Source organism: Convolutriloba macropyga, chromosome 1, assembly GCF_964194025.1.
Source record: "Convolutriloba macropyga chromosome 1, txConMacr16.3, whole genome shotgun sequence".
Lineage (NCBI taxonomy): Eukaryota > Metazoa > Xenacoelomorpha > Acoela > Convolutidae > Convolutriloba > Convolutriloba macropyga.
Window position 1 is genome coordinate 17,728,090 of NC_134468.1, and position 20,343 is coordinate 17,748,432.

The following is a 20,343-nucleotide window of genomic DNA, read 5'->3' on the forward strand; positions in this document are numbered from 1 at the left end:
GCTATGCAATGTATACCTTCTGCATTGAAACCCTCGAACGTTTGATTTGTTAATAATTGACAAAATAACGGATTTGCTTCCTTAAGGGGACATCAATAACATAGCAACAGGAAAGGCAGGACTTGTGGAAAGAGAAAAATTGTTCCTTTTTCAACTTAATTGCTTCAGATTTAAATTGACTTTGATGTTTGCGCTACTCTAGCACTTTAATTTAAAGAAGTAAAGTTTCTTTTATTGAGCTAGAAAGTTTCACTTCTAAATTGGTCCAAAATACTAGCCATAATTAAGTCCATTAATTATTTAAGGGTTCTTCGTGATTATGGGTAGCCGAATTGATCATATATGGGGAGTTCCTAAAATTAACAGGAGAAAAAACATTGCAACAGTTCTGTCAATTTATGCCTGGTTGACTTGAGAACGTACTTTCTCGAGCTGACTCAAAATTGATTGATACATAAAAACACAAAATCCAACTGCGTGAGGTCATTAGCATACTTATCCTAATCATTAACATACGTATATCAGTACGAAAAATGTAAGGAAAGTTTTATTATCATATTTATTCTTATCATATTATTTTTGTCCAAAATTTAGTAAAGAAAATTTTGGACAGAAATAATATTTTGCTGTGTTTGATTTAAATTGTAAAAATTTACAAATTATCCAAGTATATGACTAACGAACCGAAAATAACTTGAAAGAGAGTTTTTACTCAAAATACAAAACTTGACATGAACAACTCTAATTTCGGTCCTTTGATATTCGGTGATGACATTTTTTGAGAAAAATTTCAACTGCTCCTATCTAACTTTTGCGTATATATTTCATTAGTGAGCATATTTTCCTTGAGAAAATACTCCTAAAAATCATGAAATTTACTCCTAGAATTTCTTTACGTTTTTTTCGTAATTCATGTTGACTGAAATGATATACCAAAAGCTATTATGGTGCCTTATCATATTCCTTATTATTTCAAGGTGATCATTACATTTATTGGCGGTTTTCACGACTAAAAATTGAAAAAAAAATGCTGTGAATGTGACAAATTAACAGAAGAAAAGTTGCAAACACCGATAAATTTGTTTCACTCCATTCATTTTTAACTCAATTCAATGCAATCTTTTTTGCCGCTTTTTTGATAATATGCAGTGTTATCAACCTCTAGTTCGTCTGCTGCAAGAATTTCATCAGTGGGCATATTTTCCTTGAGATTTTTGTTAGATGAGAAAAATCAGAATTTTATTTGTCAACTGATTGCTTCACTTATATCTTGAAATTTACTCTGTGTGTTTGCATAAGATAAAGTTTCTTTAAGACTGATTGCTTTTTTTGAACTTCATTTTTCTCTTGAGTTGTTTTATGTTGCAAAACAATTGACTACGAATCTGATTTAGTTTGTGTTAAAATCCTATCGAAATGAGGCTTGTGATTTTCACTTTTCATAATAAAGAACGTTGTAATCATGGTTGCTCCAAAAACTGATTGTCAATTGAACTTTTCCAATCAGAACAAAGTAAAATTTTTCACAAACTTGGAACTTATGTTGCAACATTCTTTGCTACGCACAGTATTGCACGAGACGTCTTTTTTTCTCTTTAAGACTCGATGTCCTCCGGTCAATTGACTGCTAGAAGAAGAATGTCAGAATTGATGCCATAAAAAGGAGAGGCTTTATTGCACTGATCGTAGAGTCATTCTGGTAGATAACTCTATGCCTTTATAAATCTCACTGAATTCATTAGAAAAGCCGGACAGAGAATTTTAATGGTCTGTCTGAAATATTTGGTTATTGTGAGTGTTACTTTATCTTGGACGACTCATTAACTTAACGGCGAAGATCTACTTTTTGGTAGGTGTTTAATTGAACTCAAAATACATATATAAATCACATATAATTTTAAGCACTAATGACAACTTGATCCAAGTCGAAGCGCTTTGTTTAGTTTTCATGAAAATCTTTTAGTTAAATAGCCAACTCAATACCAAAATTTGAATTAATTTCCAAACATGGAAGCGTTTAAGTATCAAATTGACTATAGACTTGCATTTTTAAATCTTCTGATTCTAGTTGTGGAAATCACCAATGATCTCTAACAGAAATATTTTTGATTTATTTTGACTTAAGAATGTTTTTTCGTTACATTGATGAAAATAGAACTATTTTAAACTTTATTAATGGTCAAGCTAAAGATCGTCTAATTATTGGTTAGTTACATTTTTTGGCATCATATGACAATTTTCTTATTGATAACTGTGAGATGATTTCAGGTGCTGGTCACACGCATTGTGAGTACTTTAATGCAAAGCACTTCAAATTGGTTCTCATACTCCAATAATTTGATTTCAGAATCACCTTTTTCGATAATGTTGCTCAAGGCCTCACTAAAATGCAAAAATTAACGTATATTTTGAAATAGTTCATGCTTATTTTTTCAACATCAATTAATACGGGAAGGATTCAGAGAAAAAGGGGATGCCTCCTGCTGCTCACGACAGCCCTCTTAAACCCTCTTAAACCCAAATTATTTTATACATAAAATTAGGCAAATGAAAAACCAGTGAAAAAAAGTTGCAGGAAAAGAATTTTACTGCGAAAAGGTTTGTACAGTCTCATTAATGTGTGCTCGCACATAAAGTTCCGACCCCGCTCATCCTCATTTTTGACTTAATTGTCTACCCAATGAGGAAGAGATAGAAAACTTTCAAAAATTCAAATCTTCAGCAAATCACTAAAGGAATCAACTGATGCCGCTTTAGATGACCGATGCGACCTGCCATTAACGAGAATACGAGACAAGACAAACTTAATTTTCAAATAACAACAATTCTTGATTAAACGAAAAAGTCGATGTCTTTATTTAAAAGAAAACGCAATAACAAAATCAAAACGGCATCAGAGAAAACCTAAACAATACAAATTAAGCAGTGCTGCACAAAAAAGTCATGGGACCTGGCCTTGATGAGATTTTGTGACAATTCGAGAAAAAAAAGCAGAAAGAGCGAAGTTCAAAAATAAGTTTTAATTTTTGGAAGCAATTATTTTCTAAACGAATAAAATCATCAGGTATCATCAGAAGTCAACAAAAAGGTACATTTATTCCTTTTGAGGTAAAATTGTGGGAAAAATTGATACCACTTCATTTATATCTCTTGCGGAAACAATTGAGACATGCCATTACATTATCCAGAAAAAGACTACAAATGGAACAAAAAAAATCAGCCAAATTTTTTTAAAAAGTCAAATCAATTAACAAAAAAACGGAGTTGCAGCCGCTAAAACCATAAGGAATTCATTGAGCTCGACAAATGGGCTCAGCTGCGCATTTCTGTTCATCCAACGTAAAAGGGACGTCTCCATTAGAGTGATATTGTTTCAAGGAAAGAAAAAATACAACCTAAAATTTGCAGATATACAGAAATTGCATTTTAAACAAACATGTAGAGTATCAAAGCCATTTTTTTAAAAAAAACACAACGCTTTCGGTGAAGAGTTTCAGCTCGCAAGAAGGATTTTGCCATCTGTTTTTAAAGATATCAGCTAATTATTTGCAGAAGTAAGATGAAATTTGCAAAGTTCAAAAAATCATTGGTTTTAAAAAACTATTTTTTCGAAGAACATAAGCTTCCAACTGCAAAACAAAAACGGATCAGCTTGCAACTCCTTGGGAAGCCATATGGGCTTGTTATTAGCGAGATTAGGTCATAATGCTAAAAAATATATATACGCTTAGAACTCCATTTCACAAACATTTTTACGAAAGAACAGTATTGAAAACATTAAAACTATGAGAGGCTGTGAATCATATAGCCAAAGCAATTCACCGTTTGAAAATTTTTTTTATCGTTCAGCAAAAAATTCACAAAAATTGTCAAAACTGAGACTAAGTAACCTGATGAAAAAGTCAAGAACAGAAACATTTGAAAAATCTTTTTATTTTTTCAAATTATTTCAAGTGAAAGTCATTAAATTTTTAGTTGTGAACTGAAATATCAAAATTGGTTTACTTATAAATCTAGAAGAAGGCATTATGATCTGCTTTTATCCGGAAAGTGTTGAACGACTACAAAAGGACCACCAACACTGGAAAAAAACATCCAATAAATTTTGCGAGAGAACGACGACGCTGCCGTCAAAATCAAAAAATTCACCAGAAGTTCTGTACATATTATTTTCCTCCATTGTAAATAGCTATTGAACCTGCAATAACGTGATAGATTGTCAGAAAAATAAACAGAACCTCAAAAATGCGCAAATAGGTAAAACTCACTCCGTTTTTTTTTTTAAACAAGTTGTACCAAATCCAAGAAACCATTAGATATAGATGAAACTAACGTGGAAACTATTTGCTTTTACATGAAAAATAGGGCTGATCCATCTTCACTGAGACACAGCTACAAAGTGACGGAAGTAAAATACAAAAGATGCATAGTTCAAAATTTCAGTGATTTTTTTCTATTAACAAGTTTGAACAAAGTAATAAGAGCCATTAGATATCAAATGCAAACATGGTTTAGTTTTTTTGTACAAATTAAAGAAGCCAATTGGATTTAATTGAATAATGAGACTAAGTCAGGAGACAGAAATAAAAACAAAATACATGAATTCACATTACGTTCAGACAACCAATTTGCAAAGCAATGACAACAATGATCTCATCCTGAAAACCTAATATGTTATTTTCAATTGAGCTCATTTTAAGGTAAACAGGATTTGCATTGATTGAATGTTGGTTTGAAATCCTTTGCGCCTGTAATTAACTTAAAAAAGCAAAGATTAACAAAATTTTTTCAAAAGAAAGATCACGCCTCAATGCAATCTGAATAATTTTTTAATGTAAGAGTCAACGAAGTGAACAGAACTGGCTTTGATATAGCTGTATGTCTAACTAAAACACCTAAATGTCCAAAATATTAGCGAGTTAGATAATTTGGCAAATGAAATAATTCAATATATTAAAAATAATGCTTTTTGGATACATGTCAGATAAATTAGCGAAAAACGACGATATTTTAGTTCCAGAGTTCTTTTATAGGAAGCAGAAGTTAAACTAACCCATATTTGTAGTTTAGACATATAGTGTTATCAGTTTACAGGTCGATTTTTTGGGCAAACTTGAAAAAAGTGGGCAAAAAGCAAATGTGGAGCCATTTTTTGATGAAAAATTCTGAAGTTCAAAAAATTTAGCTAAAATTTTGCTCAAATAACTCAGAAGTTAATCAGCTTCCCTCCTCTATCATTAAAGATTAAACCATTAACACTATTGTTGAAAATTTTATCAAATGTTAGCAAAATTGACCAAAATTTGGTTCAAAAGATTACGAAAAATGTGAATTAAAACAACGGAGATCGGTCTACTATTCCCAAAACTATAAACCTCGATAAATCCTTGCAAAAAACAATTCTCAAAAATTTTTTCAGTGCTATGTTGTATGCAGGACGGGCGTTTTAACGATATCACTCACAACTCTCTACGATGATTATATCGATCGGCCAGATTTGACTGAACATAAATAAAAACGCTTGAGTATATGGATCTTCCCCCACTAAAGTGGGGTCGGAGCATTTAAATGGGAACTATTTTTGAAATACAGCAATCTTTTACAGCCTTGCTGCAAGATCACCATCGCATTTTTTTTCGTAAAAATTATAAAACTTCATATTAAGGCCCGAGCAACATTGCAGAAATTTCGGTAAGAACTTAATTCAACTTTTACATTAACGAGTCAAACAAAATTAGTTTTAATTAATATGCCAACATTCAAATTCGATTTGGATGGCACTACTTTTGGTTTATAAATTTTCATTGCCTAGTATGTAAAAGTTGATTTTTGATAAATTGATCTTTGATGGAACTGTGATTTTTAGTAAGAACTCATCCAGTCTTACATTACTGAATTATTTCTTTTATTAGGCCGTCAAATTAATTATGAACAAAAAATAATAACTGCAAGTTCCTTTGTAGCTTTTACATAGCTTAAAACTGGAAATAAAAACGCTCATTTTTAAAGTAGTTTTTTTCTGCGAGGATTTTACAAATTTAGGTCGAGCATGGTCTTTTCATGAGTCGAGGATTGCATTTTTGTGGGATAAAAAAGAATTAACATTTCCTTATTTCTCTTTGTAGATTTATAACATCTACTAGCAACACCAAACTAGCGTTGCAACAGGCAGTCCACTTTCTAAGAACAGGTGGAAGTTTGCCAAAAAATGTTAAGAAATATTGAATTCTTAAGATAAATTAGTTTTTGCAAGTAACCTTTGTAACAAATTTGTTCGGTTGAATTCAACTGGTTAACAAAGCTCTAACAATTGAGTTTTCAGCAGCAATGAGTTTAGTGTGCTGTAATTTAGTTCATTTAGTTCTACAAATCCTTTTTAAAAATATATTTATTACCGCGCAGTTTGTTTTTCGATAAAATATGAGATACAGTGAAAAATTTGAACGGTGAAACCCGTTGACTACGATATAAGGACTACCCAATTTTCAGCACCAATTCAAATTTTTTGGGTCCAGCGAGAACATCTTGGGTCGAGCTAATGTCGAGCAGCATATTTGGGTCGAGCTAAAGTCCAGCATCAAAAACTGTGGTCGAGCCAAAGTCTAGTTGAACGATTAGGTCCAGCTAAAGTCTTATCATGGGCTGTTTGAGTCGAGCATGGTCTTTTCATGCCACTGTTATGTCGAGCATGGTCTTTTCATAAGTCGAAGTCATAAACCTGGGGGTTAATCGGGAGAGTGAAGTCAAAAAGCAGTTTCTTAATGGAATTTTTAAGATGGTTATAGGATTGGTAATAGGGATAAATAGCCGTAAACAGTTAGTCTGCATCGGCTATACTTAGACGCGGTGATTTAATCGTGGAAAAAAATTTTTCGTAAAATGGAAGATTATTTTAGAGAAATAGTCACCATTTTGTAAAGTTGGCTTTCTCCGCTCCTAATAAATACTGCTTTTAGGCTTGGTAAAAAAGTTTCAGAAAAGATAGTTTTTTTTGGCTCTTCTCTTATAAACGGAAAAGTTAAAACTACAAAAATTGTCCTTTTTTAATTGGGATGTTAGTAAAAAAAATCACCAATGAACTGGTCTTTCATAAAAAGTGAAGTTTCTGTTTTCCAAACAAGAAAGGTGTTTGACCAGCTGTGCCAGCTACGAAAGGGATGGATGAATTAAAATGTACATGATCAATTATTCAATCAGTCCAATTGGCACGATATTCAATGGGCTCAGTTTGAGTGACACTGTTTAATTTCACAAAAAATTATATGAATGAAAAATGTACGAGGCGAATCAATGAAAATGTTTCTTAAACTAGCGCAGCAAGTAATTGAAATATTTTTTTACTAGATAAGGAATTTTCAAGTATGTATATTTGTTTCTGCGATTATCTATTAAAATGAAAGCGAACATTTGATAAATGTTCTTTTATCTGTTTAGATGTAAACTAATTCAATATTTTCAGTTATTTTTCTACAGCGCAGCCTACTTGATTCTTTTGACTTTGAGTTTTTGAGGCCATTTTTTTGCTTCGTAGTAAACGTAATAAAATGAATAAAATATTTTGATCAGACTAACTCAAAATCCATCTAATTTACTCAGTTAAGACTGCATCTGCTATTGTGTGATTAAAAATTCGGATATATTGATGAATTTTGTGTGACCGAAGTGGCGGAAAAAATGCCAAGTGACATTTCCATAAATGATTTATCGTTTCAATTCATTGTTCTTTGAATAGAGCAATTTAAACGGTCATCTCACAGCGAGATGGTAAAATGCACAGTAGGTTAATTCCTCTTGAGTTTAATTCATCAAACAAATAGATAGCAGCAATTAAATTGCCTTCCGGTAACAATGTTCGTTAATCGCATCCGTTATTATTTTTTTTTTTGCAAAATCTTGGGCGTGCGTATTCTACACTCATAATTTGGACCAAGTATTAATGGTTTGAACTGAAATGAAAAGGGTTGTAGCGAGAATCGGCTCAAACACGTACTACAGTTTAACTGAGCCACCATTTTTTCAGCCTTCATTTTAAAAAATGACATCCTTTTTAAATCCACGCCAGTAGGAAGAAATGTTGCCGACAATTTTTCCATCATTTAATGCGTTTTCCTTCTTTATCTGTTTTCTTCCTTGAGAGAAAGTAGAAAGTATGGATGGATACACATTTACATGCACGTGCTCTAGTGAGAGTTCTTTGTATATGTAGGCTCTAAACAGGCTTTTAATTCCATTTTACCTCAATTGTACTTGGGGGAAGGAGCCAGCAGAGTTGGAACACTTTTTCCCCAACTTGTGCAGACAGCATAAAACTCACTTAGTAAAAATAGTGACGGTAAGATGACCTGCATCTTTTTCCGGATCAACTCTTAAACGCACGTGCCATAGTTTATGAGGGACTATGTAATGTCAGGTATTCTATAACGGGGAGGGGGGGGGGGGGGGGGTGGGGGGTGGTATCGTACTGGGGGGCGGCTAGGATATTTTGCTATTTTCGGCTAATTGTCGTTCTGATAATTGGAACATCTGGGAAGGGCAAATGTTGGATTTACTCCATTTTGGTAGCTTCTAGTCGTCCGGTTGAGGCGGAGGCGGTGTTTGGAAAAAGGTGTGTTAAGTTAGACCGCAGTGGCGTCTATTTTCCTCCTTAATTCTCTCCTGAATGTGAATGTGGAAGTATATGTATGTGTGCCTGTATATTGTGTAGTGTTAGTCGGTTTTTACAGCCAGTAGTTTCATTATCCCGGCTTCTGTTTATGTCTTGGAGGCAGAAGCCATTTGGACTATTCTTTTTGTGTCTGTATGTGTTGCATCATTATGTATGTGTCCCATCCCCCTATCGGCCATATATGTTAATTTTACCACCCTTGTATCTGATCAAATTCGGCCGTAAATTGAAAGCAAACAAAAGTCACTACTGCATTTGTGCTGCCTTTATTGCACTTCGTATCAAGTTACAGAGCAGTGAAGAATGGAGTAACAACTGATTATTGTGCAAGTTTTAGATTACGGTCATTTGCAATGTGAAAATTCTTGTTCTTCAACAACAATTCACTCGTTATTTGATAATCGATCACGCCTCAATTTCAGGTAAATGTTTCATTTGTGCTCCATTCTCTTTTCAGTATCAGTTTTTTTCAGAGGTAAGTTATTCCGATGTTTTCGTTTCCGTCAATTACTTCAAAATTTTTTTTAAATTAAGGCTTTTTGGTGCAATAACTTAATCATTTAAAACTTTGTTGGTGACGTTTCACTGATCAAAGTATGGCGTTTCATAATTGTGATTTTTTCATGAAGTTTTTCGCCAATAAAAAAACAGGTCCAATTTTGTTAATTATTTTTGACGTTTACTTTTACTTTGAACAAAAAAGATGATTCAGCACCGTCTCATTTTTTTCATTGTAGTTGGGTAAAAGTGATCACGCAGTGTAGGGGGCCACGTATAGTCACAGCATTGGGAAATAAAGGTCTAGCTTTTACCTCTATAGTTTTATTAGGGTATAAAAATGAGCTCTGTATGTGTGTGTGTGTGTTGTGTTCCATTTATCCTAATGACATCCCCCCTTTTCCTCGCTCCTTATTCACTCACTCTCTCCTAAGTTGGGCAGCCGCGCTCCTCATCTCGAGTGGAAAATTTTGTGTCTTCCTAAAAGCCCCCGAAAATCTCTCTTCCTGTCTAATTACCATTGTAAAAGTCCCCCCTTGGCCTCAACTAGCAAGCCAAATCAATATACTCTCTACTAACTGCGCCACCACTGTTACATTACTATGTCTATCTTAAAAATACACACAATTTAGTACCGTAAATAACTATACGTATATGCATGCGACTGCTGTTCTTTTATACCTTTTTAACTTTACTTTTTATAACTAATATACCAAAACATTGACGTATTGTGATAAATAACTAAAAAGTGACTCCGTTTTTTAACAAGCTTCTTTCAATTTAGTCGTGTAAACGCGAGATCGTGAATGAATTTTTAAATTGCTTCTGTTATAATAGAGCTACTCTGTCATTCATAAAAATAAAATTAGTTGCTTTGTGAATGAGAACAATTATAACTATCTGCTAGCTTGTTTTTACTCGAAATTCTTGATGAGTTTGTGTTACGGCGTGACCTTCTGTTCAATTTATACGTTTGATATGATAATTTATAGTTATCGAACATCTTTGGCCTCCAAAACTGCAGGTTTGTAAAATATTTCGTTTTTTCTCACGACCTTTTTGTCGCAGAACCCAACTTCCATTATAATTGTCCCAATTCTGAATGGGTAAAGTCACCAATTTTTGAGCTTGAAAAGAGCCGAATAAAAATATCTTTCCATAAGTAAGATATGATTTTCAATAAATAGCAAATTATTTTGCAAATATTACGGTAATTGTGAAGCAGGTATTTGTTTTCCGAGAAACAGACTTTAACAAGCCAATTTTAACCAAAAGCAATTTCTTGTTTATTTTGTTCAATAAATTTGTCTACACTGCAAATATTTCGCATGTGGATGAATTGATCATTTACTGATGTAACAAGTCTCGTTTTGGCTGGAATGCTTTTGTGAATTTAATAGGTACGAATTACGTCGTTCACCATTTTTATTGAATTTATAGATAATTCCGTACACCATTTTGGCCCTGAAGAAAATGTTCTCAAGGTTTGGGCAAAATTAAATGAAATGTTGCAACCTTATCACACTCAATTTTGAGCCTAGTAAGCTGTAAAAATTTTAGAAATTAGCTTTTCTTTGGTTCTCAAATTATAATTGCATTAAAACAATCTTTTTATTTTTCAAACTTGAAAAGTAAGAGTCAACATTGGCTTATACTGCTATTTCTTGATTTGCCCTTAGCCTATAGTCAATACTGGATTGTTCTCTTGCAGGAATCTGTCATATTTGTCGCATAAATGCTTATTCTCCAAAATCTGGCAGAAAATGATAATCGTGCAAGATCCTGCCAGAAAATTGTTTATCTCTCACACTGTGCCCATAGAAATGACCATCTGGCAAAATTCCGACAGAAAATGGTTATCTTGCAAGATTGTGATAAAATTAAAAGAACCCGTTCCGGTTGAGCCGGTTTCAATTGGTTGATAATAACTGAACTGCTCATTTCAGTTTTTTAAGAAAAATAACTGCAGTACAGTTGCTTCAATGATTGAATTAAAGAGCACAATTATAATTGAAAAAAATCTAAACAATGCTATATAAAAAGTTGCTGGATATGATGGTTTACAAATTTATTTTTGTGGGAATTAGATCATGTGTTTACATTGAGCATAGATTACAGTGCTTGTGTTCTTTCATTTTCCAACCACAGGCGAATTTATTCTGGCTCTTAAAAAGCAAATAATTAAATATTCGAGCTGTTTTGTTTCGTATTGCATCATCTTGTTTAAGCCTGAATACATAGTTTATTTGATTTTTGCTAGAATAGGTGACAAGCTCATTTAGGGTTGTGATGCGGTCCACATATTAAATGGGATGAACGAATTACATAGCAACCTGCCTGAAAAATTTGCATCTTATTGAAATCTGACAGAAAAATGCTTATCTTGTCGGAATCTGCCCAAAAAATTATTATCTCGTAGGTGTTGCAGAAATTTTTGCTAGAAGATGCATTGTGTCTCGTAAAAATTTGCCAGATTCCTACAAGATTCTCTCGACCACTCACCCGCTTTTGACTAGGGTACCTACAGCCGACACCTAATCCCTGGCGCGTGTTAAACTGAAAAAATGGAACCACCGAAAATTTGAAGTAGAAGTGTTTGCCAGATGAATACCAGCCGCAAAGTTCATAATAGTAGTTTTATATTCTCATACCGCAGTTTTAGTGCTTTATTTAGTGCTTTTATGTGAATTAATTTAATTTGTATCGCGTCATTGAGTTTTTATAATAAATGACTTACTCTATAGAATCTCTAATACTAAACGTTACGATCATTAGAGGAAGCCATTAACCGGTCATTGGGTCAATAATGGCCATTAGGTCAATGAAGAGGACACCTTTGTTATGCACTCTGCTTCTAATAAAGCGTCTCCAGTGAAGTGGCAATTAATTTTAGTGACAAGCAAGTGAAACGATGACATTGCATTGTCAAACAGCACGGTTTTTGCAGCTCTTTCTAGTTATCTACCAGATATGTTGCAGTATTTCTTTGCGTAGATTTTAAAAAAAGATTGAATGAGCGAAAATTATTTGCCCATTTTGATGTTCAAAAATAAGTGCGTGAGCTATAGGTGCTGAATAGATATAGACTTTGTGATTTTTTAAAGAATGTTATTATTAATCGATAGCAGCATTTTCATTTTTCCTTTTTCTCTGGACAGCGTTTTTTTTTTCAGGTGTCTCTGAAGCATTTACTTAATTTTTGCATTTACTTAATTTTTGATCAAAAAAGTTGAATTTTTTTGATTTGTTGAATCTGAAATCTGCCAGTTCAGTTATGTTCAATAACTATTGGTTTCTGTTTTGGTAATTGCTCAAGTAATAAATTTTCAGTCTACATGTTGGTCAATTTCAATTGTTCTGCTCTTTTTTGATTTTCTAATTTGTTTCGTCATGGTCTCTCACAATCATTTGAAGCAAATAATTATTTAGCCATGCATGAGTAAAAATTCGTAAATAGTCAATATTAAAAGCGTAACTTCTTACATAATGACTATGAACATTAGTACAAAAGATCTTGAAAAAGTCAGGTGCTCAATAGCCTTGATTACTCCAAATTCTTCAAGTGCATTTTACCAGTTAACAAGAACTTCGAGACTATTTTTTCGCATTTTTAGAATTGTTGAGATGTTTTGAATTTTTGCTCTATGTTTTTGTGAAGTTTTGCTACTTTTTAGTAGTAAACGGTTTCAAGAGTTCAAAAATGTGCGTTCATTTTTTGATAGTTTGCAAATTTTCTCAAAAATGATAATGGGCGATTTCATTTAGCCAAGATCTAATAATTACCTCATTAAAAATTTATTATGCGTGTTACAAAAAGTTAAACTTGATTAAAATGTTAATTAAATTTTACAGCTTTAAATATGTCGAAAGCTACAGCTTTTTTCTAAATCGCGTGGTGAGATTTCTGACAGATTTATCACTTCTTATCGGCTAGGGCACTTCAGGTGCTGATTGACGGAACATCAATCAACAATCAGTCGATCAAAAATCAGATTTGGTTTAAATTTTAATTTTCATTAAGTGAAACCGGTATGAGGTGCATGTTTGTGTGTTTCAGCCCTGCTCAGCCAGTGACTGACTACGGTCTGGGCACAGGTGTAGTTGGCGTGGTACCAGGCGGAGCTGTTGGTCTGCTGGGGGCAGGAGTAGGAGGGGCAGCCTCCACAGCTGCAGGGCTAGCTCACTCTTCGACCCTAGTTGGACCAGGGGCGGGAGGAGGCAACAATCATCCCAATACCAACTCCATCATCTCTACCCATTCCATGCTCCCTCCTGGCATCAGGGACCCAGCACTCATCGCTAATTACGAAAGGTTCCACTTCTGCTCTCTTTCATCAAAGCTCACGTTTTATTAAAGTAACAAAAGTGACAAAATCAATCTAAAGCGCTGTTAATTGCGCCATATGATCGAGGTCCAACTATTTTGTGTCTGAACATGTTTAATCAACCACCATTGCATCAAACTAAGAACTGCTTAATTTAAATCTTCTTGTGAGAAAAAACTACAACTTACCAATCGTGGTCGTCCTTCACGATGATCGTATTCGTTTTTATAGCTGCGAAGCTGTAAGCTGAGCGTAGCTATATTGCGGTGCTCTTGGTTTTTTTTTGTTTCGTCGTCTGACGCTCTTTTTTCGTTTTACATTTGTTCACACAGCAAAGCTGAAAAAGTCAAATTTTCTGAATGACTTCTTCCTCTCACTAACGGCATTTGCGCGCGTGACGTCATTTCTCACTGGCTTTAGCGAACGTTTTTAGGTTATTTGCGTGATTAGATTTTGATCATACGTGACTTACCTCACTCAATAAAATGACTTTTGCACTTTAAAACTTAGGTTTAATTTGAATTTGTTTAAGGTCAAAGGAACTCATATGTGCAGTAAAGGTCCCTAATAAGAGGCTTCTGTGGAATGAATTTTTAAAACCTTTATTGATTTATCGCTGAATGTTTTTTGCCTAGTTTTTTGAGCGGCGTCGATTTTTTTTCAATTTAGATCTGTATCTGTTTCGATCTCTATTATATGGCACGCAGGTCTAATCTTTCGCAGCTATTCCGGCAATCTGCCGGCTATGTTTCTGATCTACTTCGCGTTTAGTTTCACAATTCTAAATCAAAAAGTTTGTCACATTGAGCCAATCAAAACTAACCGTATACATAATTAACTGCTCTCAAACGAAATTTATAGTAATTAGATTAGTCATGTGGAATTTGTATGCGATTTTTTTGCTTGACCGATTTTTCGTCTGAACCATTTAATTTTTCGTCCTCAAAAACGGGATAAACAGGTAGTGCCCAGCGGGTATTAAGTGCTCGTATAGCCCTTCAATTCACTGGTCTGCAAGTATGCGATCCACAGAAACCGTTTTGAAGACATACTTATGGTGTGAAGGGCGGTTATTAGAAGTTGAAGAACCCCCCACCACTGTTCCCCACCCCCACCCCACTGTTACCCCCACCCCACTTTTGCCCCCATCAGCCCCCCTCCCCCGCTGCACCACCCCCACACCCTCCCCCGTGGCTAGCTACTGATGAAGCCAACCGGTCGCCGGTCGTTTGAGAGCAATTCGCCCGATGTTAGTCGGTTATGTTTGTTGTTAGAGATCCTTAAATTATAACTTTTAGAATCAGTTTTGACTGGGCTAAGAAGAATAGATTACTTAGGTTTTCCCACTTTGTTTAGTGATTTGTTTTCAAGAGATATCATTCGACTGGTTAAGGACTATTCAAATGTACTCTGATCTAATTTGATGCATTCAAAAGAGATCGAAGTATCAAATTAATAACAATCATATAAACTTTTTTCGAGCAGAAGTATAACTTCGTGTATATGTAAAGAGTGGCTTATAGTGTTTATTAGCGAATCTTTGGATCATTTCTTTAGTAAAAATTCTAGAAAATGCAATACATGTATTTATCATTTTACCTTTAATGTCGTTTTTAAAAAAAAAACTCTGTAAAGGGCACCAATATTACGCAAAAGTTGTTATTTATTTATTTTTTTGTTATAGATCTGATTTTCTTCGTAACTGTTCCGACCCTCTTGAGGGGGGAGGAACTATGTACTCAAATGAGTTTTTTTTTGTTCAGTCAATTTTGGCCGATCGATATATTCACCGTAGAGAGCTGAGACTGGTGTCATAAGAAAGCTTGTCCAGCGTAGAATATGGAATTAAAAAGATATTTTTTGTTTTCGTTTTTTACAGGGAGTTATCGAGGTTTAAACTTTTGAGAAAGTAGAGTGAATTCCGTTGATTTTATTCACACTTTCCGGAATTTTCGACAATTTTCGACTACAGTTTCACCAATTTTGCTGAAATTTGTTAATTTTTGTTTGAAAACTTTTATTGATTTTATTGCTAAAGATCAAAAAAATATTCCAGGCTATTTCTTTTTTTTGTCAAAAATTCTGGCTAAATGTTTCAAAATTCAGAGTTCTTCATCAAAAACAGCACGAAATAAGTTTCTTTAGTCCACTTTGATTAAATTTGCAGCAAGTACACACCCAAACACCACCAACACATTCTTTGTAGACTCGAAGGGGGGCCATTTCTATTTCAATTTCGGTTGGGAGTGCTCTGTAATTAAAACTTTGCGGTTTTTTGCGAACTTTACTCGTTGATTATCAAAAATGCGGCTTTCATTTTCGATTTTTTTAACTAACAAAAAATCTTTATCTATAATACTCAAAAAACTAAGTGTTCTTAATTGACAAACAACTTTAGCGGGGCTAGTTTTGGACCAATCGTGGACTGTTACAATCCGAAAATATTTCGGATTGTTATCAGTCGGTCTTTTTATTTAAAAAAATCTTTTTTATATTATTTAAATAAAAGAAAATTTCAAATCAAAGCTCACTATTGAAAGGTCCATTTAACTTTCTAATTAGCTCCAAATTAGTTTGTTTAGTTTATTACTTGACAGCTTATGGTCGTTTTGACTTTTAAAAAAGTTTGGTTTTTAAATGAATAATGGCTTATTGAACTTTGCCTCCATTTTTCACTTAATTTGGTCAACTTGTAGATTAGTGTCAGCAATGAAAGAATGCTTCCTCTTTCTACTGAATTTAAATCAAATTATTTTTTTTTGGCGGTTTTACGCCTTAAGGTATGGTTTCCTTCTTTTGATACTACTAGATTTAAAATTTTGTTTTATTTTTAGGTATTTGCCCATTTTTCACATTTTCTAAATTTGTCACATTATCACGCTACTGACAGTTCATATATCACATTATTGGCGTTCAAAATAGAGCACAATTGGTAATTTAATGATCCTTGAAGATGTAGATTAAGGTTTTAACGGCTTCGACACTACTTTCTTCACGAATTTCAAAGAATTTTTTTTATCTTTTTACTTTGTCTTTTAGTCGTACAAAAACACGGTTATGATTTTTTTCCTGTACAATAACACGGTTTCATTGACATTCATAGACAAATAGATAAGCAGATATTGGATGTTAGTAGATAACTGAGAGCTTTCATGACTCTGAAAACAATTGTTTTCCAAAAAAACACGTTTCAACTTCACAATTTTGTTCATTTTTTTCTGTTTGTTAACTAGTCTCGTTAATTACAGGCCAAATATGACATTTTTGTTGTCAAGGAAAAGGTGTTTGGTGTCACAAAATCTAAGGTCTTTTAAAAATTTCGTTATGACTTTACTGGCTTCGACACGGGTTATCCACAAAAAAAAGTAAATTGATTTTTGATCTAAGTCGTTTTTGACGTTCTTTTTGTAGAAGTAAGACAAATTCTAGATAATTGCAGGTCTCAAGGGTTTCTCTTGGAAGAATTAACGAACCTATTTAATTATTTCATTTTGTAATTAATGGCTTTGATCTCTTTGGAAACAATTTCTTTTCGAAAAAAACTAGTATTACTTAATTTTGCCTTTTTCTTTTTGTCTACTTGTTACGTAGTTTCATTAATTAGAGGTCACATAATACTTTATCCTTTCGCCCAGGTTGCAATTACACATTTTTTGAGGGCCAAAGTATGGCTTTACGGCTTCGAAAGCGTTTCCTGGCAAGTTTTAACTGATTTTTTGTTTGTTCTCTATTTGTTGTTATTTTGTAACCGCATTATAAATTGAATACCGACAGTTCTTAATTCCCGTATGTAGAAGCACTAGAAATTTTAAACATGTGGGAACTTTTACTTGATTTCCAATTGTTTTCATTATTTTGAAATTAATTGTATTTTAAAAAAAAAAGAGCGAATTTTTCAACTTGTTTTCAACTGTTTTAACAGCTTTTGTTCTTTATTGTCTAATTGTTACCAAGCCTTATTATTGACTGGTCCCATATCGTTTACAATTTATTTTGTTTAGTTTCAGTTTCATCGGACACTAATTTGACTTGGATATTAAGTTTTGTTTTTAAAACGGACATAAAGTTTTTGATGTTATTAATGTTTGTTGTTGTTGTTTAATTTTGCTGTTCGTTTTGACCCGCTTTGTTAATATTGGCATATCTCATCAATCTAATGCATCATTTTTTTACTCCACAGAGTTATTTGCTTCGGAGGCTATCTTTTCGTTCATATACAAATCTTTTTTAAAAATTAATTGAATTTTTGGGTTTTTCTATCTGTTCCTCATTTGGTTGAGAATTATGCCAAGATTGTGGATGAGCGGGGTCGGAACCTTATGTGCAATCGCACATTACCGAGCCTCCTTGTTGTGTATTCAATTTCATCTGAGGCATTGATTGTATAGTCGCTTAATGAATTCAGAAAAGTACATCATCCACGGTTCTTGCTTTTAGCCTATATTGAAAAATAGATTAAAAAATAGTTCAAGTCTACTGGGTTTCATTTTAATTGGACTAAAATGAAATCGTCAGCATCCTAATGACGTAAATGTTATTTTATAATACCACCCAATAGTTTTGAGAGGTATGAAGTTTTGACATCATTACAAGATATCATTAGCAGGGTAAATGGGGCGGAATTCTCTCTACTTTCTGAGGCAATGTAACTTGATTCTGTACTAAGTACTATGCTCTAGCTCTTTGCTAATGGGATAATAGGAATGTTCATTTTATTCATTGCAGTAAAATAGGACAAATTTCAGTTTACAGTCAATTATTGTACATTGTATACCTGAGGCAACTACCGACAACATTTTGGAACTGAAAGGATTCGAACGTGACCTAATCTAGAGAAGCATGACCTGATAAATTGCTTTTGCATCATTTTTGAATGCTTTTGGTATTTTATAGGAGCTTGTGTCACCTCCTTTCAAAGTGTAACCTAGTGTTTATTGTGCTCTAATGATAGTGATGATGTTTTAGTCGACTGTCTGAGGCGTTGGAGAACAGCGTGGGTGGCAAGATGGATGATGAACACAGACTCATTGCCAGATATGCGGCCAAATTAGCCCAGGAGACCCTCAACTCCCTTGTTAGCAGACAAATTACACTACTTATTCCGCTCTTGTCATTTTTCTTTTTAAAAGTTTGCCTGCTTAGACAACTTGAATGCAATAATAGATAGACATATGGCTTGGATCCTAGTTCAAAAATTCGTGGTCATTTTTAAGAGTTTAAATTATTTGAAATTAGTACAAAACCATCTCTCAGTCATCTCTAAAACAAAATTACAGTTCCTCCATTTTACAATAGTTGTGGTATTGGGGCGGTGGGGCTGCACTGCCTAGCCTCCATTTTCAAAAAATCGTGCCAACTTCTACGATTATATATAACCCTTAGAAACCATAGCAAAGTCATGCAACAAATTTTGCTTAGATTTGGAGGGAACCATATATAGTCTTTGATAGGTTATATAAGGGAGCGTTTCCACTCGTTTCTTGATGACTGGTTTTTTGATAGCTTTATTTATTTCATTTTTTATTGTAGAGTGGTCGACCTGTGAATGGAGGAGGACCCAACAGTGGGATACCGAACAGTGGCGGTGGTGGAGGGGGTGTGTCTGGTGGTAATCAAAACAACAACTTCGACATCAACCGCAACCAGAAACAGAGGGAGATACTAGCTGATCTGCACCAGAAGAACAGGTAACCAACATAGTATTTCACAATAAATTCGTAAATGCAAAGACTTTAGAGTCCCGATATATAAATTCTATTGGAGGCGAACGCAGATAAGGGCTTCCTTAGGTGAAGCAAAAATCTGAATTTCTATATCTGAAAACGTCAAGACATGTACAAAGTCGCAGAATCTTTAAATATCACAAAACAGGTTTTCTAACCAACACTATGTGAGGAAATATCGTGAATGGTCAGAACGATTTTAATGGCTCTTCGAGATTTCGTTGAGCTAGTTTGAATTTTCTGATTTAATCAAGGTCTTGCATATAATGCAAAATGGATCACGTTTTATTTTCATGAGAAGGTTGACACATGACTCGGTTTACCATGTAGTATTCCGTAATCTTTCTTCGTCAATTCAATCTTATCAGTAGAGTACATTAACATGAATAGCCATTGTCTTATTTCTGTTCATCAAACTTTTATCAATTGTAGCTTTAGTTTGACTTAAGATAGTATTCTTGCTTCAAATTGTGAATCTTCTCGAAGTATCTACATAACATCGTTGTGGTGTGGTGACATTACAGAGACATAATGCGAGAGATAGCCCGATTGAAGGAGGAACGGGATGAGACAAGTCGCATGAGCAGTTTGGCAGCAGCAGCCGCCGGTGGAATGCACCCCGCTATGGTATCTGCCACCGGCCAGTTCATGCCGGGTGGAGCCAGGGCAGGTCCGGGAGGCGTGAACAATCCTAGTCTGGTACACGAGTTGAGATCTCTCCGGCAGAGGAAGGAGGAATTGGAGCAGAGGATGGCATGTTTGCAGGAGTCGAGGAGGGAACTGATGGTGCAACTGGAGAGTTTGATGAAGATGCTGAGGACAAGTCAGCCTGTTACTGCCGCACCCAGTTCCAATCAATCCCAGAACTTGGGAAATTTTTCCTCCAATTCAACCACTACTGGTAAGAAAGAATTGCTTGATTTTGAAAAAATGACTTGTTACAAGTTAACACTTAAATACTTGAAGTTAACATGTTAACACTTGAAGTTAACATTTTAGAGCATCTTTTTTGTACGGTCTTAGCTAAGTCATATGTGATGTGTGGTACACACTAGATATGGTATGATATAGTAAGATATAAGCATCCAAGGTTGGCCGCTGGTCAACTCTGCCAACTATCTTGGTCTATAAG

At 34.2% G+C, this 20,343-nt stretch overlaps 1 protein-coding gene across 12 annotated transcripts in view; it reads left to right on the top strand.

Annotated features, from left to right (window-relative positions):
* LOC142335874 (dystrobrevin beta-like) overlaps window positions 1-20,343 on the top strand; it is a 203,811-nt gene that overhangs the window by 181,171 nt on the left and 2,297 nt on the right. For 11 of the 12 annotated variants that reach the window (XM_075384249.1, XM_075384233.1, XM_075384241.1 and 8 more), the window contains 5 exons: window positions 2,269-2,286; window positions 13,221-13,475; window positions 18,454-18,562; window positions 19,018-19,175; window positions 19,736-20,112. In XM_075384249.1, the coding sequence (XP_075240364.1) occupies window positions 2,269-2,286; window positions 13,221-13,475; window positions 18,454-18,562; window positions 19,018-19,175; window positions 19,736-20,112 (917 nt within the window). The remainder of the gene's footprint in view (window positions 1-2,268; window positions 2,287-13,220; window positions 13,476-18,453; window positions 18,563-19,017; window positions 19,176-19,735; window positions 20,113-20,343) is intronic. The other variant, XM_075384225.1, reaches the window with a different exon arrangement.